A 22334-nucleotide genomic window follows, 5' to 3' on the forward strand; every position below is an offset into this window, starting at 1 on the left:
GCTCGGTTCTTGGGCCCATCTTGTTCAATATTTTTATAAATGACCTGGAAGAGGAAACATCATGCAATATAATCAAGTTTGCAGATGATACAAAACTATGTCGGGCGGTTGGCTCTCAAAGGGACTGTGAGGATCTTCAAAAGGATCTAAATCAGCTGGAAATGTGGGCGATAAAGTGGCAGATGAATTTTAACATAGACAAATGCAAAGTGATGCATCTGGGAAAGAAAAACAAAGAACATGATTACAAGATGTCAGGGGTGACATTAGCCAAATGCGAACAAGAAAGGGATTTGGGGGTTCTGATAGACAGAACCAGTGTTCCCGCTAAGCTGCGCTGGCGTGCGCTGGCGCACAAAATATTACATCGCAGCGCACAAGTTTCTCGTCACAGCGCACGGCGTACGGCAGATGGCAGGGCGGCGAGAGGAGAATCGGGCGAGTTGGCTCATAACTTGCTGGCTTTTAGCTCACAGCGAAAAAAGTTTGCTCACAACACCCGCCCGCTTAGAGGGAGCACTGGACAGAACCCTAAAGCCGTCGGCTCAATGTGCGGCGGCGGCAAAGAAAGCAAATAGGATGTTAGGTATGATTAAGAAAGGGATCACAAGTAGGTCGGAAGATGTTATAATGTCACTTTACAGAACAATGGTCAGACCACACTTAGAATACTGAGTCCAACACTGGTCTCCATACCTTATGAAGGATAAAATTCTGTTGGAGAGGGTGCAGAGGCGAGCCATGAAACTAGTCAAAGGCATGGAGAATTTAAGCTACAAGGAACGCCTCGGAAAACTGGGACTGTTCACCCTCGAAAAGAGAAGACTGCGTGGGGATCTGATAGAGACTTTTAAAATATTAAAAGGATTTGACCAAATTGACCAGGAAGCAGCATTACTGACATTTTCAGATGTGATACTGACAAGAGGTCACAGCCTGAAACTGAATGGCAGTAGGTTCAGGACAAATGTCAGGAAGTTCTGTTTCACACAAAGAGTGGTGGGCGCTTGGAATGCTCTTCTGGAGGAGGTGGTGGCAGAGAATACTGTTCTGGGTTTCAAACGCAAGTTGGATGCACACCTTCTTGCAAATCATATTGAGGGATACGGGAAATCCAGGTCTCCAACAAGGAGCACCTAAATGGGCCTCCGCGTGTGCGGATCGCCGGACTAGATGGACCTTGGTCTGATCCAGTGAAGGCGTTTCTTATGTTCTTATCAGAGGCATAGCGCCTGAGCTTCAAAGAACCCAGTCCTTTTCAGATTGGCTTTCTGGGTCTGCCACTGAAACCTGCTTAGCAGACCGTGTGCTCCTGGGGGGGAGCGGGCACAGAACTGGTGGACTGACTTTTATAGTTCAAATAGGCATCATACAGCAAACTTACAAAATCTGGTGTAAAGATCTGAACAGAAGGACTAGATGAGCCCTTTGTGTGCTTTTTGTGTGAGTTTTGATGAAAATTAACTTACCATGACAACGTTAGCTATGTTGTTAAAGCTACCTTTTTTAGACTACGCCAAATTCGCTCAATATCCAAATTTTTATGTCCAAAATCATTGAATATACTAATTCATTCAATGATTATCTCAAAAATTGATTATTGCAATGCGTTATTTAAGGGAATGGCTCAAAAGGAAATTAGGCGGTTGCAGATAATCCAGAATGCTTCTATTAAACTAATTATGAAAGCAAAGAAGTTTGATCATGTGACTCCTTTACTTCAAAAAGCTCATTGGCTTCCAGTGTCTCATCGTATTCTATATAAATTATGTTTGCTTACATTCAAATCTCTCTTATTTAAACTCCAGCTTTTATTTATAAAGCATTGATACCATATAATTCTTCTAGATTATTGAGATCAAATGACCAACATTTATTGGTCATTCCCTCTCTTAAAATTATCAATACTCGACGGCAATTTATCTTTACTATTACGGCACGTCAGACTTGGAATTCACTCCCACTTTACTTAAGAGAGGAAAAGAATTTGGAAAAGTTTAAGAGCAAACTTAAGAGTTTTCTTTTTAAAGATGCATTCAATATTTAATTGAATTGCCTACTGTTCGTCTGTTTATTTTTAAACCTTCTATTCAGTTTTGTCTTTCCCTTCCTGTTGTGCTTAACCTCTAATTGTTGACTCCTACATTACTTAGATTGTATTTCTTTCCTTGCCTATTGTTTCATTGTGTTCGAAAATGAGTTTTTTTTATTATGTTTTGCAAACTTAGTCCCTTTGTTAGTTATGTATGTTTATTTTATGCATATTTTAACTATGTATTTTGCTGATTTGTACATCGCTTAGAATTTGGAATAGGTGATTAATCAAATTGTAAATAAACTTGAAATTGTAAAAATTGTGCCTCTTTGAGGGTCCAGAGTCCTCTTTGTGCTGCTGTTTCTCTATGGACACATATTCAGCCCTTTCCACTTCTGGAAAAGACCTAGACCCTCCAGCATAGCCCATCTGTAGTCCTAGGATCCTCAAGCGATCTGAGGTCCCTATCCCTCCCTCAAGTGCCTTGTAGCACATGGACATGGACGCTCCTTGGCTGGCCATCAAGCGCCAATCTGGCATGAATCCAAAGTATAAGAGCCTGAGTTCATCGCTGGTGAATTATTGAAAATTTATCAGGAATATTAAGGCAGATAGAGGCTTTTTAAAACACATCTGGAAGGGGGGCGTGGCTTGGAGCACGCACAACATGGAGGTGTAATCGCGTTGCTCCGCTCTCCCAGGCAATTGTTTTGCGATTAAATATACCTTCTAGCTGATTTTTGATCTCGAGTGAGGAGAGTTTGAGGTCGGAAGATGGCCAGTACGAGACAGACAAAAATTGATGCGGCTTTTGTGGCGTCGGGCACGGCGAAACGTGTCAAGCATGAGCATGTGACGCCGGCAAAAACTGCACTTCCGGAGGATGAAGAACTGGATAAAAAAGAAGTGATGGATGCATTAAATAACATACAAAAAATGTTACAAAATTGTATTCAGGAAGTTAAGGAAGAAGTAATCAGCATGAATAGGCAGTTGGAGATTGACAATCAGCGTGTGACTGCTCTGGAGCATAAAATGGAGCAGTTGGAATTAACGGCTGCTCAGTTCAAGTCTGATATTAAAATCATATCGGATCTACAGAAACAGCTGGAGAATTATGAAAATCGTGGACAGAGGAAGAACATAAAAATCATCGGACTAGCGGAAAATTTGGAAGGGGAACATCCGATTCAGTTTTTGGAGAATTTGATACCAAAGTTATTTCAGCTGAACTCAAAACAACCTATTGAAATTGAACGGGCACACAGAATTCCTTTTCAACGGTCAGCTAGTCAGTCAAAGCCCAGACCTCTTATCTTTAAGCTTTTGAGGTTTCAGCAAGCCTTTGAAATTTTGAGCTTGGCAAAAGCTGATAAGAACTTGAACTACAAAGGCTCAAAATTACTATTTTTGCCAGATTTTGCAAAGAATACTGCGGCTTTGAGACAGCAATTTCTTCAGCTAAGACCTCAGCTAAAAGAGAAAGGCTTCAAATACGGCTTATATTACCCTGCAAAAATGAAGGTGTCATATGGGAATAAGTCACTCTATTTTGAGGATCCAGAGAAATTGAAAGACTTCTTGAATACTTCAGAGCCAATGACTATTTAAATGGAGGAAAAAAAAAAAAAAGAAATTTTGAAAGCATAAGCTATGATATTTAGCTTGGAGAGTAATGTTATTGGACATGCTTTTGCAGATCTGATTCAATACTATTGATATATGTGAATTGATTAGATATTCTTTTATTTTTGCATATTTTATGGTATTAATTTTTTGAATGCATGTTAAATGTGATTCTAGTTATAAAATGCATTTAAGAATTACATATTTTAATGAATTAATAAAAAGGATTTTAGTTGATATGTTATGAAATAAAGAAGATTGGGAGTGATATGTGTTAATTTTAAGAGAGTTCTTATGTAAGATACATGGAATTCTAAAATATGAATTATTTAAAATGTTCTGTTTATAACAGATGAATTTAGTTCTAAGTTGAATGAATGAAAATTTTACATGAATTGAGGTTTAGGAGATTAATTTTATGAACTGATAATTTGATTAACTTTACATATTTGATATGATTAGTATTGTCATTTTATTTATGGGATATATGTATTGAATATAAATTTATATGATTTCTTTTCTTTTTAGAATTTGATGGTTGGTCATTTTATTATATAGAATTGATGCTTATGATATTAATCAATTAATATAGTATATAATATTGCAGATGAATATAATTCTAAGTTGATCAAATGAAAAAATTACATGAATTTAGGGGTAGGAGGCTATTTCATGAATTAATAGTTTGATTAATTCTATATATTTGATATGAATTATATGGTCATTTTATTATCTGGGGTATAAGAATCTATATATTTGATATGAATTAAATGGTCATTTTATTATGTGGGGTATATGAATTGGTGTTATGATATTAATTAATTATTATATTATATTTATAAGAAGAGAGATTGATTATATATTGCCTGGGGGATGTTGTGGTTGCATATCCTATGCGTGTTTCAAGTTTATCCATTTTAAAGGGAGGGATGGGTGGGATGGGGGTTGGGGGTTTCTCTAAATTTAGGGATAAAGAGAATTTGATCGATGGGGGAATTCTATCATATTTATTTGTTTCTTGGATTTTATTTGGGTGTTGGTGTCTGATCATTTTAATTTGAATAAGTTGACTTATTATTGCTGGTATATACAGGAGATTCTAGATGGAGACTAAGTTTTTTTCTTTAAACGTCAATGGCCTGAATCACCAAATTATAAAGAAGAAAATGTTAAATTTCCTTAAAAAGCAACAGGCGGATGTATATTTTATTCAAGAGACGCATCTGTCAGTAATAGAATCTAAAAAACTGGAAGGGGGTTGGGTTTCGAAAGTTTTTTTTGCTCCAGCAAATGGGAAAAAAGCTGGGGTTGCCATTTTAATTAATAGGAAATGTACAGCTGATTTTCAAATGATAGCTTTGGACCCCTTAGGAAGATGGGTACATGTTAAAATGAGCATGGGAAATACTACCCTGGATTTGGTTAATATCTATGCTCCAAATACGAATCAAATGGAATTTTTTAAGAACCTACAACAATTATTACTCCCACTGGCTACTTCTAATTTAGTGGTGGCTGGAGATTTCAATGCTGTAATGGATCCAATTATGGTTAAAAATCCAAGTAAAGTTATGAAATCATTAGGGTTAGATAATTTGGTGCAATCTTGTGATTTAATAGATATATGGCATATTCTTCATTTTAATGATCGGGAATTTTCTTTTTGTTCACAGGTTCATAATTCTTTTTCAAGAACTGATTATATTTTTGTTTCTAATAAATTAGCACAGAATGTAATAAAAGCCATCATAGATCCTATTCTCTTATCTGATCATGGTGCTGTATGGATTGAGTTAAAATATGAGGAAAAGGATTGTTCTAAGCCTGTTTGGAGATTTGATAATTCTTTGGTTGCAGATTCAAATTTTATTGAAGATTTTAAATTAAAAATGATTGAATTTTTCCAAATTAATGCCACTGATGATATTAATATAGAAGTGTTATGGGATGTGTTCAAAGCAACCATGAGAGGTAATATTATTTCATATTCAGCTTATATTAGAAAACAATTTAAGAAACAATTTTCTGATTTGGAGAAGGAAATTCAAATACTGGAAAATAAGTTAATTAATAGATGGGAATGGAATACCTTGCAATTATTATTAAAAGTAAAAGCTAAATATAATGAGATATCTTCTAAATTCGTAAGGAGTGATTTGTTTTCTCAACAAACTCAATATTATGGTAATTCAAATAAGGCGGGAAGATTACTGGCAAATTATCTTAAAGCAAGGAAAAGGAAAACAAAAATTATTGTAATAAAAGATAAGTGATTTGTATGAATATTTGATTAATTATTGTATACTTGTTAAAAGATTTGAAAATGAATAAAGAATTGAAAAATAAGAAAACCCACATCTGGAAAATCAAGATGGCTGCCGCAATAGAAATTCTGGCACTAAAACAGCCCATGGGAGCCACAAAGAAACTCCAAAAATTCAGGGAAGGGGTTTCTAAAGGTAGGAGACCCTGAATCTGGCCCCAGGAACTCTCAAAATTGCAATTTTCTGACCCCCCCTCCACACACACGTTTTCCCATAGGCTGCAATAGCCAGTGCTCACATGTGCCTGATGTGTTGGGAACTGCTTTTTCTGCTTAAGTTGCCAGTGCAGCTAAGAAGAAGAATTTCTGCCTCAGACAAGCAAAGATTCCAGCTGCCTGCTTCTTCAGGCTGTCAGTCGGACCTTAAGAAGGTGGGCTGAGACCCCATCCCCACCGATCCACTTGCTTAACCAGCGGGAGGGTGAAATGCATCTAGCCTCATTTCAGCCCCCGGACTGACCTGGGGCTCATACAACCTGCCCTCAAGATCCAGACAAAGTGTGGGGTGAGCCAAGCTCCCAAGGGAATGGTCCCCAAGCCTTCTTAACTGGTAAAGCAGAGTTTTAGAGACACCTGCTAGCAACAGACTTCTTCACCGAGTATCCGTGTCTTCTTGAAGTCAAAGCTGGGAACCTCTGCAGCACAAAAGCTTCACAATTAAGGAAGAAAGTACTCTAAAATATAAAACAATAAATCAGAGAAGATCAAAAGACAACTTCTAAACTCATTTTCAGAAGTGAAAACTGAGGGGCAGCTGCACAGCCCTCTGGAAGGAGAGGTAGAGCTGTGCAATAAGATAACTGGCAGCTTCTGCAAGGAGACTCGCGGTCTCTGCTGCCATAGATTTGGAAATATATATATCAGCCACCGACTCATGGCAACACGCACAGTGAGGAATCCACCCTGTGATGTTTCACAGCAGAACTGCCTTCTCCTGCGCAGTGAGCGGTTCCACTATATTATTATGTGTGTACCCCTATGCAGACTATCTCTATGTTCAGCAAGCTTCGGCCTCTTCCGGGATGAGTTAAGACTCCTCACGTTAATATGACACCATTTTTCCATGCCCCCAATACCCGTATCACCCAATTGTTCCCTGAACCCATCTGCACAAATATTTCATCCTTCCTCCCATCCCACTCCCCTTAATATTTTGACTTGGCACCCCTATCTAGTCCCTTCTCTTAGAATCACATACATCCTTCACAGGCCCCAACTTACCCCAATAGTATCAGCACCTCATGCATACTTTCACCTCTCTTGTCCAGCACAAAACTCCCCATACCTTGTAGATTCACCTCCCATTTAAGTCCCTCTGAACCCCCAGTCCACACTGCCTTAAAATGAAACATGCACCAACAGCATTCTCTAACAAAAAAAGAGACAAGAAAAGGATCAGTCCCCACATATTCCTTTAGCATCTAACTCATTTGCCTCCTTGGACTGTCTTTTCAGCCTCTACTGATGCTCTGAAATTCTCAGCCATTTTATGTTGCTCCTTAGGCTTCTAAACATCTGATCTTTTGAAAGGCATGTCACCCTACTGCATGGTTCCTACTGGCTTTTCCCTGGTATGAGTGAATGAAGTCTTTCCTTTAATGGTAAAGAGAAATTCACAGAGGAAGGTCTATTATACCAAATATTCTCCCACTTTAGAGCCTCAGTGATGTCCTTGAAGCTGCACCACTTACATAGAGTAAAGGAAGAAAGATCCACAAAGGCCTCCACCTGACACCCTTTCCAGTGAATCTGTTCCAGTGTCAAGTTTTCTCCTCCACTTGCTCCTTGGAGTAGTCATGGCATGGTGCCCCTATGTCACATAGCTAGTTATTCTGCAGCTTCCCTAGTGATCTGTACACTCTCTCCACATGTACTCCTCAAGAATTGCATCGCACTGAACCATTTGCCAGGATCACCTGGGTAATTCTAGGCATTACCTCCTTGCAGTTCTCAAAATCATGGTATTCCCTAAAACTTCAAGTTCTGTCTCCATGCTCAGTTTCCTAAGTTTTCAAGACTGTAAGCTAAGTCCTGATCATTTTGCTCCTTGTTCTCCAAGCACTTGCCCATCTGTCTCAACTGCTCCACATGCTTCTCCATGCCTCCCTCCATCTGATGATAGATATCAGCGATGTCAGATCATCAAGTCTGCATTCATATCCACTATCACTCTTTTGATACTTATCACAACCTGCTGCAGCTCCTTAAACTATGCCTGCAATTCACTTTGAAGCTATGGCACATCATCTGTGTAACTTAATAAGGGCAATTGGTCATCCTTTTGTTTTACCACTTCTTTTCTCACAGCTTCCGCTGCTATCTTGCTATCTTCCACTGCTCCTGCATTGCAGTACTCATGCCCTCCTACAAGAATTCACACAAGTCCACTTATTTACACTATGTTGTTGTGCTCCAAAGGGGCTCTCTGTGTAATCTCTGCCTGCTAGGGTGACTATTGTGATACCACCACTGCTTGCTATCGCATGACTAGCATCTTTTTGCTTCGGAAGACCGACATCCTGATCTCTACTGTCACTTTCTCCCAATAAGTTGTTTTCAACCTTGCTGCAGATTTTTGACCTTTCAATATAATTTCACCTTATCCTTTCCATTTCTGCTTTCTCTTATTTTTCAGCTGAGATTACAGTTAAACCTCCCAATTCTGTAGAGGAACTCCTAGAGGCATATGACACTCATGAAAGATGGACAAATGTGACAGGAAAATAGAAGTTGAAGCCTCAGTGATAGGCACTAATCTAATCTATGCTAATCCACATCTTTTTCTCTTGTGCTATACCTCCTAAGTGCACTTACCAGCCCAGAGACTTCAGTCCTTAAGAAAAGTGCAGGATCAGTGTTTGCATAACACTTGTGTTTTGATACAGTAGCTTATGTGGAGCTCTCACCTTAACAAGTGCATACGCCAGTCTCTCCTCCACAGTGCTACTCCTCCATTCATCACTCTGCACCAACTTCTTTCCTTCTTTTGCATGTGTCTAAAATAAAAGCAAATACAGAGGATTATTAAAAAAAAAAAAAAAAAAAAAAAAAAAACCTGAAGCTTTAGGACATACCATATACAGAAAAACCAGGAATTACCTTATCTCCTTAAAAATAGGTTGGTGAAGTGCCTAGTAGAGTATGACACAGGGACATATTTGTCCCCATTCTTGCGGGATCTATTTACATCCGGATCACTTCTCCATGATTTCTGTCCCGTCCCTGCAAGCTCTGCCCTCATCTGCACAAGTGGGAATTTGCTGCAGGCATTTTTGATCGCAGCTCTCACAGGGCAGGAGTGTAGGAAGATCGTGCCTGCCCTGCTTCACCTCTAGACCACCAGGGTCTTTATCTGCCGTCATCTACTATGTTACAAGGGTTAGGGAGGCGGAGTGGTTTAGAGTTGGCCAGGACAGGACGCAGGAAAGATCACTTCTGTCCCGGCTCACCATTGGACCCATGGGAGGTGTGACAGGGAAGCTCCTGTCCCAGTGAAAAGGACTGTTAAATCTCCCCAGCATGCAGCACGGGGCCCTGTAAAAAAGCCAGGAGTGAGAGAGAAAAGGCAGGTCACAGCACAGCCCAAGAGCCAGATAGGGAGGGCACTGAAAACTAATAATTTCCCCTATCACTCCTTTCCCCAAGTGAGGGAGAAACCTGAGACCAATTTGGAGAGGGGTGGAGTCAGACCCCGGAGTTTGCAGGCTGGGAAGCCTCAAATGGGAAACAAGCAGAGGCAGCAGGGGGAGGCTCAGCTGGCTCTGATTGGGAAAGCCAAACAATCCACGGTGATCCTAGCTTCCACACATTGCCTAAGCCCCAGCAGGGACGTTTTGCAGCAGGCCAGCCCACAAGGAGAGGCAGTATAACCCACAGGAGGTATAGTGACTTGCCTATTAAACCCCAGAGGGAAGGGCTGGAAGTTTACCCTAATGGAAATGCTACAGGGGAGCTGGCAGACATGCAGAGAGGGGGATGGGATGTAAAGCCTAGAATGAATGTGGAAATGGAAAGCCAGGGTTCCCAAGAGTGTGAGTGGGAAATGTACAGTGACCCTGGGGGTAGTGTGTTTGGTGAGGACATGGATATGGAAGAGTATAGTGTGTGAGGGTCCAATATTGTCCTGTGGGAAAAGTTTCTGCTCCGTTTAAACCTGAACTGAAGCAGGGCTGGGGCAGCCCTGCCTAATTGAGTGAAATTGCTACAGTAAATAGCACAGTGTTCAGACTCCCCAGGAGCAGGAGATAAAGCAGATAAGGGTCACATCGGGTGGGCCTGGAGACGCCAAACTAGGTGGGCTAGAGCAAGAAACAAAGTTTACCTTGTTTGGATGTGTGACAATGAAAAGAGCTGAGATGTGAAAAGGCTGGCATGAGCCGTGCTTAGCTGTAAAGCAAGGAACAGTAGTCAGGAGAAACTGACAAACCCAAAGGGGATATGGGACAGTGAAGGTACTGAACTATTGGGGCAATTTTGAGTTTTGGAATTTTGATTATTGTGGTGAAAATGGGCTATCCAGTCCCTGAGTTAAGCCCCATATGACTCTCCTGGACTGAACTGTATGAGAGTAAGGGCAGCACCTGGGCGCATCTAAGAAGCCAAGTTTGAATGTTTTTTTTTCTTATTTTTATTTGGGACACTAATAAACCTGATGCTGTTTTCCAGAAATCCGGTATCCGGGTTTTCCTTCACTTAACCATATAAAAGGCGTACAAAATTCTTACTTGTGGTCCGAGCCGGGCTTTCCCTCATACTTGGAAACTGGCCCGGCCACAGAGGCCAGTAACAAGTCCAAGAGGGGACAGGCAGGCCCCAAAATCTCAGTTTATATTCAAGTATATATGGTACTCAGATTTTCAGCACATTATCCAGATAATGCTGTTGAAAACTTTTAATGACCATCCTGGTAATACTAGGCAGTCCAGGGGCAGAGCCGGAAGTTATCTGGGTATTGCCAATATTCAAAGCCAGGACCCAGATAACCATCTGGACAAGTTTGGACAACTATCAGGGTACTGGTGCTAAATATCAGCAAATTGCTGTTTCCTCTAAGCTCAGCAGGAGTCTTCTAACTTCACTGCTGCCAGTGGGGAGAGGGTGTTTCAATATTTTTGTTTTCAATTCCTAGAGACAAGCAGGTTTCCTGAAGTACTGCAGAAATTGCTTTTCCCTCACTATTGAAAATGTGATAGTGAAACTCAACCCCCTACTGGCAGACCTGTATATGGAGGACTTCCACTCAGCTTAAAGCAGGGATGTCAAACTCAGGCCTGCAGGCCAAATTGGCTGGAGATTTGGCCCACCGTTCCTTCCCTCCCTCCATCCCAGCTTCCCGGTCTCATCTTCAAAGCAGCCTGCAAGAGGATCTCCGATCGGCTGTAGCGAACCTAGCAGGCTGCTGTCGATCTCTGCAGCACGTTCCCTCTGCCGTGATCCCGTAAATCAGAGGATCAGTTTTCGTGATAGTAGAGGGGATATAAGTGAAGGGGGGGGGGAGACAGGGGTTTTGCTGGTCCGTGCTCTGTATATTTGTATTTATAAAATCACAATTGTTCAGAATATTGTTTCTTTTTATACTTTAATAAAATATGTTCAATATAAAATCATAATTGCGGCTTGTGCAGATGGGATCAGATGGTTTGCGGGGACCGAGCTCGCGGAGATGGGGCGTAAACGGGGTTTTTAAATTTTAGTCCTAGTAGTTTGCCGGTCCACAAAATAATTATTTTATTTTTGCCAGTCCACAGGTGTAAAAAGGTTGAAGAACACTGATCTAGATGAACTCCTAAATACCTCATGGTGTTCAGCAATTTAATAGGTTGAGAACGCAAAAGCGGAGCAAATGACAGAGAACTTAAAGTGCCTGTGATCCAGATTCCAGTAGTTTTCTGAGGGTTCAAAACTAATTTATTGTTTGTAGTCCATTCATTGATCATGTTGAGACATGATTGTAAAGGGACTAAGGAGAAATTAGGTTCTTACCTGCTAATTTTCTTTCTGTTAGCTTGTAGACTGGTATAGTCCTTACGAAAGGGTTATATGCCTCACTGCTACCAGCAGGTAGATACTGAGCACAAACCTGTATATAAGGCTAGAATCTTCCTAGCAACTCAGTCTGCCGAATAGCCAAGCAGAACCTAGGAAAAACTTCAACTGAAAACAGTATAACACACTCTGAAAAGGAGTAAAAAAAACAACATAAATTACTGTTGGAACATGTGTAGAACTTAATCCTGGTATAGAAAACATCCCCACAGCTCACCAGCTAAGCCATAGCTACTGTTCTTACTTCTCCCCGGCCTTAGAAAAATTCTAGAACCTGCAGAAAAAACAAAATCTGCACGCAAGCAAAATAAAAACCTTCAATCACCGCACAAAGACAGACAGGGTGGTGGACTATACCAATCTACAACCTAACAGAAAGAACATTAGCAAGTATGAACCTAATTTCTCCTTCTGTATTGCTTGGTAGACTGGTATGATCCTTACGAATGGGACGTACCAAAGCAATACCCATTAAGGGTGGGACTCCGGAAGGGCCGACACCAGAACACGTTCACCGAATACCACATCCCTACGCGCTTGAACATCCACATCGTAGTGTCTTATAAAGGAATGCAGAGAAGACCAAATTGTAGCCTTGCAAATATCCACTGGAAGCACTAGAGAAGATTCAGCCCAAGAAGCTGCCTGACCCCTAGTGGCATGAGCCTTAAGAAATTCTGGAACAGGCTTCTTCTTCAGAAGATAAGCAGAAGCAATAGTCTCCTTGATCCAGCGCGCAATAGTAGCCTTAGAAGCGCCATCTCCCTTACTAGAAGGACAAAGAGATGATCTGATTTCCTGATCTCTTGGGTCTTCTGCACATAAGAGCGAAGGACCCGACTGACATCCAACTTGTGCAGCTGTCTCTGCTCCGGGCTACCCAACACCGGGAGAACCACTGCCTGATTGACATAAAAAGGAGAAACTACCTTTGGCAGAAAGGATGAAACAGACTTCAAGACAACCCGCTCCCTAGAAAACTCCAAGGGAGCCCTACAAGAGAAAGCCTGCAGCTCAGAAACACGTCTAGCTGAAGTAATGGCTACCAAGAAAACCGTTTTAAGAGTAAGGTCCTTCAAAGAGCAGTTGCCCAACGGTTCAAAAGGAAGGCGCACTAGAACTGACAGAACCAAACTCAGAACCCAAGATGGAACAGAAGGACGCACGGGAGCCTGAGCAACTTGGCCCCTTGCAAGAAGCAAATCACATCAGCAATGGCAGTCAAACGCTGACCTTTCAACAACCTACGAAAGGCTGACAAGGCCACAAGCTGAACCCAGAGAGAAGACCAAGCCAGTCCCCTATCCAGGCCATCCTGCAAGAACTCTAAGATGTTAGGCAGGGAAGCGCGAAAAGAGACCACTCCATGTGCATCACACCACTCCTCAAAGAAACACCAAACCCTCACATAAGCCAGAGAGGTGGACAACCTCCAGGACCCCAATAGAGTTGAGATCACTTTAGCTGAATACCCCTTCTTACTTAGGCGACCCTTTTCAAGAGCCAAGCCATAAGACAGAAGGGACCCGGATCGAACATTGGAATGGGGCCCTGAGTCATAAAGTCATCCAAGAGAGGTAGAGGAAGAGGATTCAAAAACCAGATGCTGCACTAGATCTGCATACCATGGTCGTCGAGGCTAATCTGGAGCCACCAGAACCACGAGACCTGGATGGTGAAGTATGCGGAGAAGAACTCTGTCCACTAATGGCCATGTAGGGAACCCATACAAAAGCCCCTACGTTAGCCATGGTTGAACCAGAGCAGCCAGGCCCTCGGTCTGACCATCTCTGTGACGACTGAAGAAGCGGGGTATTTTGGTGTTGACCCTTGTGGCCATCAGGTCCATGAGGGGCTGACCCCAAGACTGCACTATCAACTGAAAAGCCACCAGGCTGAGACACCACTCTCCGGGATCTAGCACATGACAACTTAGGAAGTCTGCTTGAACATTCTCTACTCTGGCTATGTGGGATGCTGACATTTCCTGAAGGTGCGACTCCGCCCAGACCATGAGCAGAGTTGCTTCCTGTGCCACCAAAGGGCTCCTGGTGCCCCCCCCCCTGATGATTGACATAGGCCACCGCCATGGCATTGTCCAACAGAACCCTGATTGACTTGCCCATCAAAAAGGACTTCAAATATGAAATAATTCAATAGGAAGAGTGATAAGGATAAATGTTGCAACAAAAAACCACTCTAGATGATACTTATAAATAATACAATAAAGCTAATATGAATAAAGTTTACGAAAAAATTTTTATGCTCAGAATCATGGAGGGGTGACTGGGGAAAACCCCAGAAAAAAACACCTCACCACCCAATCATCGCATGTGTAAAAATAGACAGCAGGTTATATCAAGTCTTTTAAAAATGTAAATCGTAAGGAGCCCTAAGAGGGCTAAAAAGTTCTCTTAAGCAACATGCATAGAATGATTTAAAAGAACTCAGCAAACTTATCTTTTAGCTTGCAGGTTCCGACGTGCACGTTTCACTCCTGTCTCAGGGAACCAACGATAGTGTGTAGAAAAACGCTCATGCGATACGGAGAACTTTCACACAGCTTGTTTTTTTTTAGACAGGACTGGAAGGCTAGCAACGCCAAACGGATGGCTCTGGTCTCCAAGACATTGATCGACCAAGAAACTTCCTCCGTGGACCAGTTGCCCTGAGCTGAGTGACCTAGACACTGATATCCCCGAGAAGACAGGCATCCTTGAGCAGCACAGTCCATTGTGGCTGATCCACACTCACCTCTTGTACCAGATGCTACAACGAAAACTGCCCCAAGCTAAGCCCGGAAGCAGAACAGGGTGATCCAGACTGTGCCTTTGAGTTGACCACCTCCAAAGAAAAGCATATTGAATAGGACACATGTGGGCCCATTACCACCTCATGACATCGAGGGAGGCCACCATCGACCCCAAAACTTGGAGGAAATCCTATGCCCGAGGACACCGGAACGCCATAAGCAGGCGAATCTGAGATTGCAATTTACTTACCCGGGCCTCTGGAAGAAAGACCTTCCCCATGGAGGTGTCAAACAGCATTCCTAGATACTCCAGGCGTTGAGATGGAGACAGCTGGCTCTTGGCAAGTGGCTCATCCCAGCGACTGCAGAAACTCCACCACCCGAGCCATGACCCAGGTGCTCTCCTGGAACAACTTGCTCGAATCAACCAGTCATCCAAGTAAGGATGAACTAGAATGCCCTCTTTGCACAACGCTGCTGCGACAACCACCATCACCTTAGTGAACGTCCGCAGAGCCGTGGCCAGACCAAAGGGAAGTGCATAGAACTAATAATGTTGTTCCAAGATCGCAAAGCGCAGGAAGCGATGATGGGAGGCCCAAATAGGAATGTGCAAGTAGTCCTCGGTCAGATTTAGAGAAGTCAGAAACTCCCCCGACTGAACCGCCAGAATCACAAATTGCAGAGTTTCCATGCGTAAGGAAGGCACATGAAGAGCCCTGTTGACCCCCTTCAAATCCAGGATGGGCCGAAAGGTCCCTTCTTTCTTTGGCACCACAAATTAAATCGAGTACCAACCTGTGTCCCACTCCTGCGGGGGAACTGGAACCATCGCATGGAGATCCAACAATCTTTGAAGGGTCTGGCAAAAGGCCTACTTCTTCCACACCCCCTGCGAGGGAGAAGCGAGAAAACGATCTGGCAAGAAACAGGCAAACACCAAAGCATAACCGTCCCAAATCACCTTCAGAACCCACTGATCGGACGTGATGTCTGCCCACTTTGGATAAAAATCCCTCAGCCAGGCACCCACCAGAACCAAGAAGGGCGCCGGCAAGGAGTCATTGGGCAGGACGGGCGGCAGGAAACCCTACGGGGGCGTTACCTGCACCCCGGTGGGCCCCACGAAAGGACAGCATGCGCTGAAAGAACCTGCCTCTAGAGACCCAGAGGACTGAATGCAGGCAGCCCCTCAGCCATGATGGAAACGGTAGAAATCACATTCACTAGCAACACCACCTCGAGCCAGCGGCCTAGGCCTATCCTAAGGCAAATGAGGCACTTTAGAATCAGTGAGAGTCTGAACCAACCTGTCCAGGTCCTCACCAAACAAGAATGATCCCTTAAAAGAAAACTGTGTCAACTTAGCTTTGGACACCGAGTCCGCCGACCAAGCGCGAAGCCACAAGGTATGGCAAGATGCCACTGGAAACGCCAACGACTTGGCAGAAGCTTGCAAGAGGTCATACATGGCATCTGAAAGATAAGAAGCATCCAATTCAATCTTTGCCACCTCGTGCCTGAGCAATTCCCAATCCTAAGTTTTACAGTCAAGGACATGCTCGGCCCATAAAAAACACGTCCGACCCACCAGCCCATTACACATCGCCACTTGGACCATCAGAGTTGTCACATCAAAACTCTGTTTAAGGTGGGACTCCAACTTACACTCCTCTGGGTCCTTCAAGGCCACACCACCCTCAACAGGCACAGCATGCATTTTAGAGATGGCCGAGACCACCATATCCACTACAGGCAACTTCAGAATGTCCCTATCCCCTTCAGGAATGGGATACAGGCGGGTCATAAAGCACGCAAAACGAAAGGGAGCTTCCGGTACCTGCCACTGTGCGAACATAATATCCCGAATATCCTGATGCATAGGAAAAGAGCGGGAAGCAGAGTGGATTCCCATAGGCAAAGGGGTCCTTCGTATGCAGGGGCTTCGACACAGTGTCCTCAAAGTGCAAAACCGAGGAGACCTGAAGAATTAACTCATGAAGCTCTTCCCGCTGAAAAATATGCACCACAGACGCATCTTCGCCAGCTGGAGGGTCCTTGAACCCCTCGCTGGTGGAATCCAATCCCCCAAGAGGATCCTGGAAATCTCCCCAAGGGTCCAGATCCTCATCAATAACATCTTGCTCCTCTGGGCAGAAATCCTCATCCCAAGAGACCCTCGGGCATTTGGATGAGACAGTAGAGGGGGCAAAAACGCCACTGTGTGGGGCCGTAACAGGGAAGACGTCGAGGTCAACCCTCCCCCCCCCCCGAGACCCCCGGAGTGGACACAGAACCTTCAGCCACCAGCACATAAGCTTTACAAAGTGCTAATATAAATTCAGGGGGAAAACCCCCAGCGGCCCCAAGGGACTCCCTGTCCCAGCAGGGGATCCTGCAATACCTTGCCCCTATATTTCCAGAAAAGGGGGAAGGTCACCTGAGGTAATTGAGATGAAAGAGGAGGTTCCCTTCGAAATCGGAGCTCCTGCGGTCTGCCGCGTCTGCAAAGCCAGGGACTTTCCTGACGCTGAGACTGAGGAACTGACCGACGCGAAAAGGGAATCCCCAGCCATTTCAGCGGTAAGGGAATCCTTTTCTCCTTGACTGTCAGCGGTTGGGGACCCTCCACGTGGGCGTCAGGGGAAGCCGGGGCTTCCCCGCGATCCGAAGCTGACTTGTGAGGTACATGTAGCGGGGTGCCCTGGCTGCCGGCATCCGCTGCCGACGAAGCTATACCACTGCTCTGGCCTGCACAACGCTTGCACAGGCCAGAGCATTTTTTCCCTTTAAAAGTGCTCATTGTGTTGAAAACTGCCCTAGCTGAAAGAAAAGTGCCAGTTAGATGAGAAAATACAATAAAAAGGCAGTTTTAAAGGGAAATGAGTCCTTTAGACCAGCACACTTCAGGATTTTGTCTTTTTTTTTCTTCTTTTACAGAACAGACTTCGCAGCTCTCAAAGCTGGAGAGCTGACCAACCAGGGGGCCAGGCTGCCGGCTGAATCACCTCTACAAAAATATGGGGAGGTAGAGGAAGATGTGGGGAGGGATCCAGCATGAGACCCGCCGAGTTTAACGACCAGTCCAAGCTCTATCCGGCATAAAAGGCGAACCCAGGAGTCCAAAACAAAATTCCAACAGTATTAAGAGGGGAGCCAAATTAGTCTTACCACCTGCTAATGGAGACTGAGGAAGACTGAATTGCTAGGGAGATTCTAGCCTGATATACTGATATATTGTGCTCAGTTTCCACCTGATGGTAGCAGTGAGGCACATAACCCATTCGTAAGGACTATACCTGTCTACCAAGCAATACAGAAATTGGGATTATCCAATCTTTGAGGAAAAACCAATAAAATGTCATCTGAATAAAAATAGCTTATTTTGAAATTCATGGATCTTTAAAGCTAAAGGACTTAGAAAGATACAAAACAATAGAAGGGAGAGAACAGAACCCTGAGGTACTCCACAAGAACGTTTACCAGGAGAAGACATTGAAGATGAGAATGACACTTTTAAATGTTTTTTCTGTTAACAATGATCAAAAGCATTAGATAGTCCTAGTAATTCTAAGTGAGACAGTAAAAGAGACTGACTGACTAAGGGCTAGATTCACTAACTTGCCCGATTTTGACCGATCCATGTCCGATCCGGGCAGGTCCGATGGATTCTGCAGCTAATAATACTCTAATGGGGGCGACATGGATCACTGACATGGGGGCTGACATGGATTGCTAGTGTGCGATCCTGACGCATGCACAGACCATCTGCTTTCCTTGTAGATGGTCTGTGCATGCCTTTGTGTTCTTTTTTGTTGCGGTTTTTGTTTTGTTTTGTTTTTTGGGGCCCCAACTCTCCTGCCATCTCTTCAACTATATCAGTTCTCTTGAAGGGCAATCCCCGGGCGGCGGCAGCCTCTTTAAAAGGCTAAAACTCACTGGCCCTGACTCTCCTGTTCTCTGCCGCCTTCTCGGCAGTGCAAGCCCGCAGGTTTAAAGCGGGGCTGCACTGTGTAGTGCAGCCCCACTTTAAACACGGGAGCTCGCACTGCAGGGAAGGAGGCAGAGAGCAGGGCGGTGAGTCAGGGTAAAGAGCAGGGGGGCAAGAAGCGAGTCGGGGTGGCAAGGCTGAAAGACAGGAGAAGGGCAGAGAGCAGGGCGGTGAGAGGAGCTAAACAATGTGGTCAACAGCCACTGTTCTCCCCCATAAAATCCAGCCCTAGGGCTTCTGCAGAGTAAAGGCAGCGAGATTGGGGCAGCAGAGAGCAGGGCGGCAATGGAGCTGGAGAGTGGGAAAAAAACGTTTGCGGACTGGTCCTCAGCAGTCACTTCTTGTGTTGATGGGCCAGCTCAGTCGGTTTACAAAATTTGTTTAGTGAATCGCGTCCCTGCCTACTTTGCATGCACGGATCGGAATTGGATCGGCAGAGAGGTGAGTGAATTGGGCCGGAGTAAAATTGGGTCGCAAACCAATCGGTACACGATTGGTTTGCTTTGTGAATCTAGCCTTAAGTCAAAAGCTGCTGTAAAGTCAAGGGATATTAACAATACTGCCTTGCCCTAATCAACAGAGGTGTAACAGTTATTCATTAATACTGCTAATATTGTCTCAGTGGAGTGAAACCTGATTGAAAAGAGTGAAGCATATTTGAAGTTTATGAATACTGAGAAAAAATTAAAAGGTCTAAAACTTTAGAAATAAACGGAAGATTAGAAATGGGGCAAAAATTTGAGGCCTGTGACAAATTAAACAAGTGTTTCTTAGGAATACGGTATACTATGACAGTTTTCCAGTCAGCAGGAACAACTCCATCCGATAAGCTCTTCACATAAGAACAGCCTTACTGGGTTAGACCAATGGTCCCTCAAGCCCAGTAGCCCGTTCTCACGGTGGGCAATCTAGGTCACTAGAACCTAGCCAAAACCCAAGGAGTAGCAATATTCCATGCTACCGATCCAGGGCAAGCAGTGGACTTTTCCGCCAAACCTTTCTTAAAACCAGCTACGCTATCTGCTCTTACCACAACCTCTGGCAACGCATTCCAGAGCTTAACTATTCTCTGAGTGAAAAAAATTTCCTCTTATTGGTTTTAAAAGTATTTCCCTGTAACTTCATCGAGTGTCCCCTAGTCTTTGTAATTTTTGACAGTGTGAAAAATCGATCCACTTGTACCTATTCTACTCCACTCAGGATTTTGTAGACTTCTATCTCCCCTCAGCCGTCTCTTTTCCAAGCAGAAGAGCCTTAACCTTTTCAGTCTTTCCTCATACGAGAGGAGTTCCATCCCTTTTATCATCTTAGTTACTCTTCTTTGAATCTTTTCTAGTGCCACTGTATCTTTCTTGAGATAAGGAGACCAGAACTGAACGCAATACTCTTGATGAGGTCGCACTATGGAGCGATACAGGGGCATTATAATATTCTTAGTTTTGTTAACCATCCCTTTTTAAATAATTCCTAGCATCCCTTTTTAAATAATTCCTAGCTTTGTTGGCCACTGCAACACATTGGGCGGAAGATTTCATTATATTGTTTACAATGACACCCAGATCCTTTTCTTGGGCGCTAACCCCCAAGGGTGAACCATAGCATCTGGTAACTGTGATTCAGTTATTCTTCCCAATGTGCATCACTTTGCGTTTGTCCACATTAAACTTCATCTGCCACATGGTTGCCCAGTCTTCCAATTTTTCACAATACACATGTGTTTTAACAACTCTGAACTGTTTAGTGTCATCTGCAAATTTAATCACCTCACTAGTCGTTCCAATTTCAAGATCATTTATAAATAAGTTAATGGGCAAGAAGCAGATTATTGAATTTGTGACTGGGTATTTGATTTTGATTTATGTGCTCTTGACATGCTTTCTCTATACGAGGATTGGGGAGGGGGCTGATGGGGGAGGGGGAAGGGTTTGTATTGTGCACATATTTGAGAATATTGCTGTATTTTCTTGTTTGTATTGCTTGCACATATTTGAAAATTAATAAAAAAAATTTAAACATAAATAAGTTAATGGAACTTTCCTGTTTTACCAAGACTCACTTTAGTGCCTATCTTCATTCAGTTCCTTCCTCTCAGCCAGTACTCCTTTCCAGTACGGTTTTACACCGCCCCTTGCGGAAGATCTGGCAATGGGTCTGTAAATTTCATTCTGTCAGTCCTACTATTCCCCCTTTTTGCCTTTACGTTTCAATGGGAACTTTCTTCCTGGGGTGGATGGGGCCAGTTTTGTTAGATGGGAAGCAGGGGGATTCACTATTTGTTTCAATTAGTGGAGGACGATGGAAGGATCAAATTCTTTGACCAGTTGTGTGCGGATTTTGCTCTCCCTCATACTGATTAATTTGCTTACATGCAACTTCATCATTATATTGCTTCCTTGCCATTTAACGGCTTCTTGTCAAGAGTTGTTTCTATGGCATTTACCGTTGGATCTCAGCTCCCTGTTCCTCTTAAATTTAATCACAAACATTTGAAGGATGAGTCCCCCACTGCTTGACCACGTCCGATTGCGAGACTCCTGGGCTCGTGATCTTAATATAGCCTTGTGATTCTACATGCTGTAAAAAAATTACCTGCTTTACATAAATATACTACATTTTGGGAACAACATCATAAATTGGTCCTACAATTGTACATCTCCCCTAAGAGGGTTAACCTTTGTGGGTTCCAAGCCTCTGCTGCTTGTCTTCGCTGTGCCGCCCCTGAAGCTGGTTTAGGACATATGTTTTGGACCTGTCCTAACATTCAGTCCTTTTCGGATGCCATTTTTCTTTTTGTGGAATGTATTTGGAATGTTACCATCCAACATTCTCCCTTGCTCTTATTTGGTGTCCCTCTCCATTTTTCTCCTAGACGACAAGGGACTGCATTTTTCCTCCAGTGGACTCTATTGATAGCTCTGAGTGTGATCAAATGGTTAGAGGTGGATGGTCCTGATTATTCTTTCTGGCATTGTCGCCTGATCACACTCCTGATGTGGGAACGCAGAGATGTGCAGGACTTTTCCTCCTTGCTTGGGCGCACTTTCCAGTGCACTCGGGAGCCTTTTTGGAACACAATGACCCCAGCGGCTCGTAGTCGCTTGTTGAACTTCTGACCTGTTGTCCTTTGCTTCTTGCTGAGTTCATTGATCTTGTACGGGTCTCTGTGCGTATTCTTACTATCTGGTACATTTTCGGGATGGTGGCTTGAAGGAGGACTGAGGGTGGGAGGTAGTTTGGGGTGGGGGTGGTGGGATTTTTTTTTGGGGGGGTTGCATGGCATTTGTTGCTATAATGAGCTTATACTGCCTGTTCTGCTGTACTTCTTGTTCCTTGTTCTTGTTGAGCTCAATAAAATATATTTGACAATAAATAAGTTAAATAGCACCAGTCCTAGTACAGATCCCTGCGGCACTCCACTGTTTACTCTCCTCCATTGAAAAAAATGACCATTTAACCCTATCCTCTGTTTTCTATTCGATAACCAATTCCTAATCCACAACTGAACTTTGTTACCTATCCCATGACTCTTTAATTTTTTCATGAGCCTCTCATGAGGAACTTT

At 43.5% G+C, this 22334-nt stretch overlaps 1 protein-coding gene across 4 annotated transcripts in view; it reads right to left on the reverse strand.

Moving 5' to 3' along the window:
* The window catches only part of MTR (5-methyltetrahydrofolate-homocysteine methyltransferase), an 819135-nt gene that overhangs the window by 249607 nt on the left and 547194 nt on the right, over window positions 1–22334 (reverse strand). For all 4 annotated transcript variants that reach the window (XM_033935789.1, XM_033935788.1, XM_033935790.1 and 1 more), the window contains one exon: window positions 8891–8980. In XM_033935789.1, the coding sequence (XP_033791680.1) occupies window positions 8891–8980 (90 nt within the window). The remainder of the gene's footprint in view (window positions 1–8890; window positions 8981–22334) is intronic.

Source organism: Geotrypetes seraphini, chromosome 3 (assembly GCF_902459505.1).
Source record: "Geotrypetes seraphini chromosome 3, aGeoSer1.1, whole genome shotgun sequence".
In the NCBI taxonomy this organism is placed as follows: Eukaryota; Metazoa; Chordata; class Amphibia; order Gymnophiona; family Dermophiidae; genus Geotrypetes; species Geotrypetes seraphini.